This window comes from Bubalus bubalis, chromosome 10 (assembly GCF_019923935.1).
Source record: "Bubalus bubalis isolate 160015118507 breed Murrah chromosome 10, NDDB_SH_1, whole genome shotgun sequence".
Taxonomy (NCBI): Eukaryota; Metazoa; Chordata; class Mammalia; order Artiodactyla; family Bovidae; genus Bubalus; species Bubalus bubalis.
Window position 1 is genome coordinate 84,998,726 of NC_059166.1, and position 12,297 is coordinate 85,011,022.

Here is a 12,297-nt window from a genome sequence, read left to right on the forward strand (position 1 = left end):
CTTTCATAGTCTAAAATTACTAATTGAAGAAATAGTATAAGCACACTACTATATATAAAACAGTTAACCAACAAGGAACTGCTATAAAGCACAGGAAACTATACTCAATATTTTGTAATGACCTGTAAGGGAAAAGAATCTGAAAATGAATATATATGTGTATATATATGTATGTATATATAATTACTGTGTTGTACACCTGAAACTTCCCAGGTGGAGCTAGTGGTAAAGAACTCTTGCCAATGCAGGAGACTTAAGAGACTCAGATTCGTTCCCTGGGTCGGAAAGACCCCCTAGAGGGGGCATGGCAACCCACTCCAGTGTTCTTGCCTGGAGAATCCATGGACAGAGGAGCTTGGCAGGCTGCAGTCCATAGAGTCACAAAGAGTCAGACACGACTGAAGCGACTTAGCATGCATGTACACACACTGAAACTAACACAATATTTAAATCAACTATATTTCAGTAATAAAAAGAAATAGTAAAAGCAAAAAAGTATAGGCCATTAAAATAGTTGTCCCAGGGAATAAGACTTGGATAATGGGGCAATGGATATGTCCTTTTTTTTTTTTTTTTTTTTTAAAGATGCATATATTGGGGGCAGGGGGTGGGTAGGGAGAGAGCTAGTGCTGGTACATAGGAGGTGAATGACAGGTAATGTTTTTTGTGGATTCTTACCCTTTGCAAGAAAAGTTAGGTGGATTCCTGACTTAGAGGGGATAGGTCATAGGGAACTACTTCTGCTATATGTATATAAACAGAAATAATCCTCAGCCGTATCATATAGTTAACTTTTAATTATGCTATTAAAATTAAAACTGAAAGTCGTTGACAGGGAACGTTAATCAGAACTTACCGAGCATCTTATATGTTTGTATTATAAATATAATTACTGATATTTACCAAATGCTTACCGTGGGATAGTAAATTATTCCATTTAGTTGTCACAGCAGTTTTCTAAGGAAGATACCATTATTATTTCCATTTTACAGATGAGAAAATTGAGATTTAGATGTAGATTGAGATTTGCACAGCTGATAAGTGATGGAGCCACTTAATTGCCTTAATTCATTATCCTTTTTTCTTGGACAACTTTTTACATGTGTAAATATTTTCTTTCATGATTTGCAAAGTGAAAGATTCAGACTGATTTATATATTTCTAATATTAGTCCTTGCCTTTGCTGATTTCAGCTCAAATAGCTAATTGTAACAGAGAGTGAGATTGCTAGGCAATAAAATCTAAGTTCTAAGTTAGTTTGCTTGATTTTTATTACTAAGGGAAATTTCAAACAAATACAAAAGCAGTGATTAAATTAGAGTAATGAAGCTGCAGGCATCACAGTTTTTACATTGTTTTACTAACTCATGGCCAGTCTTATTTAATATATACTTTTACCTCCTTCGCCGTGGATTATTTTGAAGTAAACTCCAGGCATTATTTAATTTTATCTATAAATATCTCAACATCTACCTTGAAATACAAGGACTCATTAAAAAAAATAACCATAATATCATGATCTTACCTAAAGCAATAGCAGTTCCTTACTGTCATTAAATATCTAGTCAGTGTTTTAATTTTCTCAGTTTTATAATTTTCTTTTGCAGAATTTGTTTGAATTAGGATTGAAACAAGGCTCATAGATGGCCGTTGTTTGTTTTCCTGAGGCTTTTAAAATATATAGATACCTTTCCCTATCTCTTCCCTTTCTGCTTGCAGTTTATGTTAAAGAAGCCAGTTGGTCCTACAGAATTGGCCACAGAGTAGATTTTGCTAATTGCTTCCTTGTACCTCTATCCCCTGAATTTTCTATAAATTGTCATTTCAGTTTAGAAGCTTGATCAAAATCAGATTTTATTTTTCTTGCAGAAGGAATCTATTACCTCAGTGGAATTGTTGAATCTCCTCTGGAGGCACACTGTGTCTGATTACTTTCTGTGGTGTTAGCCATTAGTGAGCATGATCTAGTTTCATTATTTCGTTAGTAACTACAAAATGACAATGTTCTAATTCTGTCATTGGAATATTCCCCTTTTTAATTTATTAGAATAATTCTGTAAAGAAATACTTCCTCTTATCTACTATTTTGTTGTTCTAAGATAGGGCTTGTAACAGTGTAGACAGGATACATGTTGGATTTTTTTTCCTCTTCATGTATCAATTTTCAGATGAATGAGTTGGTTCCTTAGTATCTTTCAGAGGTAACTCATTAGTTTTTTAAAATAACATATGACCTCATGATTTTAAACACCTTCTATGTGTTTTAATCCTTTGCTGATACAGTTCCTATTGAAGATGCAATTGTCCCATGGTTGACTGGTCAGAGCTTCCTGGAGCACTGTCCTGACCCCCTTCTGACACTCCATCAGGAGTGTTTCATAGCTTTCTTGCTCTCTAGTATGACCACATTTCTAGATTGTAGAATAATACCAGCAATGCGATTATTGAAAATTGTTTTTAGAAAAATTTTGGACTTCTTTTGTCAGTAGGATCATCTCCCTAGGGATTGTGTTCTTTAAAGCTGTTAGTACTGGTTAATCTGTGTGGCTTAGCCACCAACTGTATATATGAAAGTGAAAGTGTTAGCTGCTCACTGAAAATTGCTTTGTTGGGTTTGACTCTTTGTGACCCCATGGACTTTAGCCCGCCAGGCTTCTCTTGTCCATGGGATTCTCCAGTCAAGAATCCTGGAGTGGGTTGCCATTTCCTTCTCCAGGGCATCTTACCCACCTAGGGATTGAACCCGGGTATCCTGTATTGTAGTTGGATTCTTTACTGTCTGAGCCACCTATGGTTAGATTTTCTTTTGATTCATAGGAAATGCTTTTTAAAAACCTAATTTCCAAAAGTATGATTTCCAGCATTGAGTCTACAGAAGTTAAGGTAAAGAAGTCTAACTCCTATCCCTATCCCTCAGCTCAGCTTCCTCCCTTCCTCTGCAGCTGTTATGGTCCAGTCAGCTAACCACCAGTGCATTTGGCTTTTAACAGTTAATTAAAGTTCAACATAATTAAAAATTAGTTCCTCATTCATACTTAGCATATTTCAGTGTTCATTAGCTGCATGCGGCTAGCTATCATACTGAACTGATTTTAAAACATTTCTGTATTCTAAAATTGAAGTATGGTTGATTTACAGTGCTGTGCTAATTACTGCTGTACAGCAAAGTGACTCCATTATACATATACGTACCTTCGTGTTTTTTTTTTAATACATACCTTTTCCATTATGGTTTATCATAGGATACTGAATGTAGTTCTTTGTGCTGTGCAGTATCCATTCTATATATAAAAACTTGCATCTGCTAACCCCAACCTCCCACTCCATTCTTCTCCCAGCTCTTTCCCCCTTGGCAACCACCAGTCTCTTCTCTAAGAACATTTCCAGTCTTGCTCACAGTTCTGTTGAACACCCCTGCCCTGGAGAACCCATTGTGTTTTCATGAAGTGTATAGTTTATTCCTCTACTTTTTAAAAATGTGCAAGTTATAGATATGAATTTATAACCCTCCTTCAATAAGTGGTAGCATACTACGCATGCCTTTCTCCCTCTTCCTTTTCTTAGTGTCTCTTGGCGATCACTGCAGACTGCAGAGATTATGCAGAAGTAGTCCTCATTGCCTTAAGAGCTTGGTAGCACAGTACTTTGGAGAAGGAAATGGCAACCCACTCCAGTGTTCTTGCCTGGAGAATCCCAGGGACGGGGAGCCTGGTGGGCTGCCGTCTATGGGGTCGCAGAGTCGGACACGACTGGAGTGACTTAGCAGCACAGTACTTCGCTGTGTGGAGGTGTCCAGTGTGGGTAGCTGGTTCCCTGTTGATGGTCATTGGGATGGACGTGGTCCTTTCCCACTGCACAGTGCCGCACTGAGTGGCAGTAATACTGCCTTGTGTATGTCTCTTTCATTTATGACCAGGCCCAGTATTCTTTTAACACTAATTTCCTCAGTGGACTTGGTTTCTTCTAAATATTAAGAACAGTTGTTCTGATTATAAAAGTAATCTGGTTTCATTTTACTAGAAAATTAAACTCTGTTAAACAGACAGATAAACTTATCTAAAATTCGTGTTGCCCAGACAGAAATTATTTTTGTGTACGTGTGTACCTTGGTTTTTGCAGGTGTGTGTGTGTGTGTGTTTTTCCCCCCCAGTTCCTGAGTTCAGTTAAAAAGACTACTCAGCATTTTTCAATGACTGTGTAGTGGAGATCATATTGTATACAACACTTTGAATTTTTCCTTTACCATAATAGTATAAGCATCTTCCTTGTTAAACTTTTTGTAAACATTTTTGACATCTGCATAATATTATGCTGTATTGATTTTTTCAATACTTTTCTTAATTTCTTATTTTGCAATGGTTAGACATTTAGGTTACTTTTTTTCTTTTTAATTGTGCCACAGTCAACATTTGTGCATAACTTTCCTCCTGTTTTTAGGGTAATTTTCTTGGTATCCAGGAATAGAATTATTGGATCAAAGGTTAAAAGCATAATTAAAGTTTTAACCTATTTTGCCAGCTTTTTTCCCCCAGTCTTGTCTTGATAGTCATTTTGGAAGCAATGAGTGTTATTTTGAGGAATCTTTGGAAATTTGATAGATTTAAAAATGATGCATGAAGTTGAATATTTTTTGTGCCTATTTTTGTATTGCCTGCTGTGGGTCTTAACATGTATTTGCCCATTTATCTTTTGACCTCCTATCTTTCTTGTGGCGTGATATGAGGTATTTATTGATTGTTAAGGATGGTCATGATTTTTCTGTCATGTTGCAAACATTTTTCTTCAAGTGCTTTAATTTGATTAATTTTTCTCATGGTTCAGTTTTACATTTTTATGCAGTCAGTCTTAGATAGTTTTCTTATTTTTGTTAGCAGGCTTGTTCTTTACCACCTTTCCCTCCACCCCCACCACCAAAACCAAAAACTGGTGACTTTATTATTCACCTAGCATTTGTGTTTGTTATAAATCTTAAGATTCAAGGGAGTCAGATTCAGTTAACATTTCTTCAGAAGCAAGTGTATGTCAGGTACTCTAGATGTTCTCTATCTAGTCTATGACAGTCTATCTTTTCTCCAAATACTGTAGACAACTATGTATGAAAATATAGATGAATTAAATTATGGCCTCTTTTTAAAATTCTAAGCAATATGTTATTTTGCTTTTGGTATCTTTCATTGTAATTAACTCTTGAAATCTATTTCATGAAATATGATGAGTTTCCCTCCCTCTTCCTTAATTGTAGAGGAAAAAAGCCTATCTTCTGGTTGCTATTGTGAATTGTGGACTAAAGATACATAGAGAAAACAGATGGTACAGACCTGAATATTATCCCCAGGATCTGAAGACTCAAAAATTGCTTTTCAGGCTTGTTGTGAATTTTTCTGAGAAGAATCTGTGAAATTATGTGAATAGAGACTATTTTGCAAAGCCATGGGGGAAAGAGAAAGAAGTCCAGCTACTGATCGAGAAGATAAGACAAGCAGAAGCCATTACTGTTCATCTGGTTTTGGAACTACTGCACAGTCTTGTGGCCGGTCGTCGCTGGTGCATCCCTCCCCACCTGCAAGTATTAAGGGAAAACATCCTAAAAAACAGACTTCAGATAGCCAAGTGGATCATCACGGTAAGCATCCTTTAAAAGACTCCAGTGGACCTAGAATATTCATTCTGAGTGCTTAAGGAAACCTGTGTGAATGAGAATAGGATATATTTTTATAAATGTTGTTTACAGTGTACTATCCTTTGTTACATTCACAGCCATACTGTATCCAGAAGAAAGAACTCTAACTGAGGTTTCTCATTTTTGTTTTCGCTTGTTCCTGAATAAATGATTGTCTTGGGGTTTGTAAAGGCGGAAAAAAAATCACAAAACATTTGTACCTTTCTTTATTTTCAGAAAGTTGTGAAAAGCATGGATATAAAGTGGTTAAGGGACATTTTTATAGATTGGGTAAAATTACTTCTACTTACTGAAAAAGTTCAAACTCAGCTTAGAAATGAAATTTGGGACCACCAGTCTGTTTTCTATTAAATGGTGTTATAATGGAACAGCATAAATCTTTAGAAATAATTTTTCTTGTTAGAATGTTATTAGTCTGGAGCTAGGTATTAATACATATTTGACTGCATAATGTTCTGGAAATCTCTTCATCTTAATAAATCCCTAGTCAAGAAAATCTGTATGTACTTAGTAACAAAATATGTAAGGACCGCTAGTACATCATAGGTAAGCTAAGGGAAATGAGGTTTTATTTGTTATTATTCAGTCGCTGAGTCGTGTCCGACTCTTTGCAACCCCATAGACTACAGCACGCCAGGCTTCTCTGTCCTTCACTATCTCCCAGTGTTTGCTTAGATTCATGTCCATTGCGTTGGTGATGCTGTGTAATCATCTCATCCTCTGCCACCCCCTTCTCCTTTTGCCTTGGGTCTTTCCCAGCAGTAAAATGAGGTTTCATAGTATCGGTTAACAGATACAGTACAGCCATCACATCAGTAGCTTGCTGCTGCTGCTGCTGCTAAGTCGCTTCAGTCGTGTCTGACTCTGTACGACCCCATAGATGGCAGCCCACCAGGCTCCCCCGTCCCTGGGATTCTCCAGGCAAGAACACTGGAGTGGGTTGCCATTTCCTTCTCCAATGCATGACAGGGAAAAGTGAAAGTGAAGTCGCTCAGTCATGCCTGATTAGTAGCTTAGAGTGGTAAGATTGCAAGGCAGGAAGTAGTATGTAAGCTGAAAATGAAAACAGGTGAGGCCATGAAATGCCTAGAATCCTGTGTTAAGATAGGGACTGTTTCTGTAGGGGGGATAGTTAGCTATTGAAAAGTTCGAAGCAGGGGTTTGATTACATTTGCCTTTATAAATGTTTACTTTGAAAAGTAACATTTGCCTTTTTAAAATCTGCAAAGAATGTGTGTTCCTTTTGAAAGCAACCTTTTCGGTGAATCCTTGATCAGGCTTCCCAGGGATGTTGACACTTTTAACAACTTTTAACAACAACTTTTAAAAACTTTAACGAGTTTTTTTCTTTTTTTTTTCTATATGCTTTTTGCTGGTATGTTTTTGTTTGTTTATTTTTGCTACAAGTACAGTGCTGCAGGTTTCATAGTCTTCCTCCAAATCTGTCTCAGTGTCATTTTCTTGTTTTGATTTTGTGGTTGAGAGCATGATCTGATATTAAACTTTTGCTGCATAATTAAGAATAAACACACCTTAGGGTTGAATCTTAGAAAATGACTGTTTATTCCCAAGAAATCATTCATATACCTTGGGAATTATTGGTAGGAATACTTTAATTTTTCACTCCTTACCTAGAAGCAGTTTTATTTAAGAAGATAATTGAGAAAAAGCTGTGAGAAACAGTTTGAGTATCACCCAGAAAAATTTCAACCTGACTTGTACTGTTTTCTGGTTTGTATTGTCTTTTCAATTAAAGTCTGTGGTAATATGTCTACTTTAGTGCAAGCCAACAGGGCCAAACTGATAACGTCCTTAAACACTGATTTCTTTTGGCTTAAGTTGGCAATTATCAGTGTGTAGACTAAACTGAGCTTTTCCTGGTGGCTCAGACGGTAAAAGTGTCTGCTTGCAATGCGGGAGACCCGGGTTCAATCCCTGGGTTGGGAAGATCCCCTGGAGAAGGGCATGGCAACCTACTACAGTACTCTTGCCTGGAAAATTCTATGGACAGAGGAGCCTCACAGGCTACAGTCCATGGGGTCGCAAAGAGTCAGACACAACTGAACGACTTCACTTCAGACTAAACTAAGGAAAAACCAAATGTGATTTAAAAAGCATCTTGAACACTTGAATTTGCAGAATTTCACATTTGGTAACATATTCTTCCTTCTTCCTTTTACATTTTCAGCTTATTTTATTACTTTGGAAATAAAATTTGTGCTCTATCATACATATATACATATCATACATATATAATACAATTTAATAATAATTTAGGTTATACATATTTATATATTACATATTATGTACATATTCTGTTTCTCATTTTATCAGTAATATAAACATACTAAGTTTTTGGTAGATGCATAGTTTATCTTTGTTACATGTTTTTTTAATGAGTCATACTGTAATTTTAACACCTGATGGAAGGAAAACAGTATTTTCCGCCTCTTTTTGGTGGTAACTTAACAAGGGGGAGATGAAGAATGATATATACAACAGTCAGTTATCTTTCTTCTGAGTGTTACTAGCCCTGTATTTCATCTTGATCGTTTTGAAAATGAAAGAGATAGATGAAAGGTGAGAGATATTTTTTGAGTTCTGGTTAATAGAATATAGTAGAAAACAATGTTCAGATTTTTAGGATGTCAAATGTTGGTGGCAGAAGCCCTTTTTGTCTGGCTATATCATAGAATAAGATATTAATGGAGAATTTGTAACCTGATTCGTATAATATCTGCTGCTGCTGCTGCTGCTAAGTCGCTTCAGTCATGTCCGACTCTGTGCGACCCCATAGACGGCAGCCCACCAGGCTCCCCCATTCCTGGGAATATCTAGGCTTTCACTTCTCAAATTAAGTTTCCATGTGCATAAAATCTTATTTGCTGAGCAATATAATTTTATACATAAAAATCAGATTTGGGATGATTAACATTTATTCTTATGTACAACCATTTTTATGTATAAAGTTTCTGTCATTCCAAGAGCTGAATACATACTCTGTAATAGCATATAGACACTAAAACTCTGTTCACTCAGTATGTTGGGAAAGAAAGAAAATTGAAATGATAGATACTCCAATTTAAAATTGGAGCAGTTTCTCCAATGGAAGTATTATGCAAATCACAAGTGCAAGCCACACATACAATTTTTTATTGCCACATTTAAAAAGAAAAACAGGTAGAAAGGTGGAATTAATTTTAATAATTTTTATTTAACCCAGAATATCCAAAATATTATCATTCCTAAATATATATAATTAGTATAAAACATAGTGTGTGGAATATTCTGCATTCCTTTTTTTTTCTTTGAATTAGGTGTTTGAAACCTTGTGTGTATTTCAGTTATGGACTCAATTTGGATCACCCACATTTCAGTTTTCAGTAGCCACATGTGGCTGCTGCTGCTGCTAAGTTGCTTCAGTCGTGTCCGACACTCTGTGATCCCATAGACAGCAACCCATCAGGCTCCCCCATCCCTGGGATTCTCCAGGCAAGAACACTGGAGTGGGTTGCCATTTCTTTCTCCAACGCATGAAAGTGAAAAGTGAAAGTGAAGTAGTTCAGTCGTGTCTGACTCTTAGTGACCCCATGGAGGACCCCACTAGGCTCCTCCGCCCATGGGATTGTCCAGGCAAGAGTACTGGAGTGGGGTGCCATTGCCTTCTCCGCTACATGTGGCTAGTGACTACTGTATTGGATAGCATAGTTTCAAAGTTACTAATAGGCTTTCCTTCATTTCTTTTTATTACTACTTCCTTTCAAATATTCAGGCATGTATAGGGCTGGAATCCCAAATCAGTACACATTTAATATACCCTCACAAAATTTCTGTCTCTTTAAATGAAACTTTATAATGTTAAATTGTAAACATGTTTTTCTTTACCTGTTTACATAATAAAATCCATGGCTCGTGAAGTAGGTAGGGAAAGATTGGATTTTCTAGTTTTTCTTCCCTCTGGAATGCGTTTCCTTCTAGAAAAAATGCAGTCACCTTGGAGATTAAAGTTCGCTGTTCTCCACTATGACAAACTTCCAGATGCCTCTTTTAAAGTGCAGGTGCTCTGTATATTGAGGCCAAGGTTTAATGAACTTTGAGTAAATAATATTCAAAATTTTTGTGAAATGTTGTGATATGTACACTTTAAAGATTTCGTGTGCTTTTATTTTTTTAGGCTGGAGTCATTTATCTTGTTCTTAAATTATGCCAGATGTTTTTGATTTGAACATCACACAAAAGAAAGCCTCTGAGAAAGCATTTAGAATCACATCTGTACTGCTAAAGTGTTTTCCATTTTCAATCACTGATACATGGGATTAAGTTCTTAATACTGACAGAGAATATTTTTGGAGAATTTTCTGTCTTATATGCATACTTCAGTTAATCCTCACAACAAAAGGGAAAATAGACCTGGAAAGGGTTTAAGTTGAATTGCCCAAGGACCAGTGAAGTAGTAACTCCAAGTCTCAAATGTTCTGTCATGTTGTCATCATCTTTCCTGAAACAAAGATTTCTAATTAATTTTAAAAAACCATACGTTTCCACATTTCAAATTATGATCCCAAATATCTTGGCACAGATGACTTGATTATCATGACATTTTGTATTTATTAGGCACCATGCTAATGCTGACGGTGACCATCTTATCTGCAGAGGTAAAAATGGTGGAGCCTGGTGTTGCCATCTTTTAAAACAGTGTTAAATAATTCCTTGTAAACCATGGGATATTGTTTTGCTGGATCAGAATATGTTTCTTGAACTGTCTTAAAAGATTTCAAACCTTTCTTAATAAAAACAATGTATTAAAAGCTCTAAGTAAAACCAGATATTTAAATATTGTAAAATCATTAAAAAAAATGTTTTAAAAAATGTTTCCTTAAAAGAAACAAAATGACTAAAGAATGTTATGGAGTCACTTGTGTTAGGATAAGTCAATAATTCTACATCTGATACAGCTTTCACTTTACGTTATTACTGTTTCTTTTTCAGCCCCTAGGAAACCAAGCCCTAAGGGTCCACCAAACAGAAAGGGAGTCCGAGCAGGATTTCGCTCCCAGAGCCTCACTAGGCAGCCATTTCCGAAAGATCCTGATCTTGTTACAAAACAGGTTCTTTGTGCAAGACTGCTAAAAATCAATGAATTGCAGAATGAAGTAACTGAACTCCAGGTCAAGATAGCCGAGCTGCTAAAAGAAAATAAGGCTTTGAAAAGGCTTCAGTACAGGCAGGAGAAAGCCCTGAATAAGTTTGAGTATACAGAAAACGAAATCTCACAACTTATTGCTCGTCATAACAATGAGATTAGAGCACTCAAAGACCACTTAAGAAAATCTCAAGAGAAAGAATGGGCAAATGAAAAAAAGGCAAAAGAGACGGAAGGTGAACTACTTAGGACAAAAATTTCCTTACAGAAACTGAAAAAGATCTCTGAAGCTAAACACCTACCTGAACGAGTTGATTTAGCAAAGAAACTCGCTTCTGCAGAGTTAAAATTAGATGACACAGAGAGAAGAATTAAGGTAAAATTCCCACAGTTTCTAATTGTGCTGTTTGTGTTATTTTTCATTGGGCATTTGATGTGCACTTTTAAGACTGCTTATTGCGGTTCAGCATTTGCTTGGAAATGAAATCTGATTTTTTTTTTTTTTTAAAGTATCTTTCTGAGTAAGAGATTAGGAAAAATTTAAGATTTTATCTTTAAGAGCAAGATGTGAAAGATTGTATACATTAACGGGCCACATGATAATAGATGTTTAATTCCCAAAATCTTAGCTATTTGGGGGAAATACACTGTTTGATTATGTGATTATTTCTTTAAAATTGAAAATGATACTATAAGAGCTATGCTAAGTCACTTCAGTTGTTTCTGACTCTGTGCGACCCCATAGACGGCAGCCCACCAGCCTCCCCCGTCCCTGGGATTCTCCAGGCAAGAACACTGGAGTGGGTTGCCATCTCCTTCTCCAATGCATGAAAGTGAAAAGTGAAAGTGAAGTCGCTCAGTCGTGTCCGACTCTTAGAGATCCCATGGACTGCAGCCCATCAGGCTCCTCCATCCATGGGATTTTCCAGGCAAGAGTACTGGAGTGGGGTGCCATTGCCTTCTCCGACTATAAGAGCTATAGTATATAAAACTGACATTCGGTGCCATTGTGTAAGAAATGCCACATGAATAACTTTTGTTTTTATTTCTTTGAACATTTGTGAAAGATATATTTTGGGGCAGGGTGTGCTTCTACTCCCTCAAGTAAGACTTGATGTGAAAAGTGGGTGGAATGATGCTGACTTAATAGTCTGAGAATATAGCAGATTTTACAAAAAAATTTTTTTTCTTGAAATTAAAGGAAAAGAGTACTACCCCATGACTGTTATATGGAGAACATATATTAGATGCTACCTGATAGAAAGTAAAGGTTGGGAAAAAGTATGAGAATAATGTTTGCTGTAAGAATTCTTTGAACAAGAGAAAGTCAGAACTATAAACTAGCTTCTCTGCAATGTATTAATTAGATGTTTTTAGTACCTGGTATATAAATAGTACTTCTTAGTCTGTATAATATACCAGACTCTATATACCAATGCCCTGCCCAAAGAGAGTGGCTTATTAAATAGAGTAT

At 36.3% G+C, this 12,297-nt stretch overlaps 1 protein-coding gene across 4 annotated transcripts in view; it reads left to right on the top strand.

The window, feature by feature from the left end:
- LCA5 (lebercilin LCA5) overlaps window positions 1-12,297 on the top strand; it is a 53,931-nt gene that overhangs the window by 10,549 nt on the left and 31,085 nt on the right. For 2 of the 4 annotated variants that reach the window (XM_025294839.2, XM_025294838.2), the window contains exons 2-3: window positions 5,243-5,623; window positions 10,670-11,199. In XM_025294839.2, the coding sequence (XP_025150624.2) occupies window positions 5,431-5,623; window positions 10,670-11,199 (723 nt within the window). In that variant the 5' untranslated portion in view covers window positions 5,243-5,430. The remainder of the gene's footprint in view (window positions 1-5,242; window positions 5,624-10,669; window positions 11,200-12,297) is intronic. The other 2 variants (XM_025294841.2, XM_025294840.2) reach the window with 2 other exon arrangements.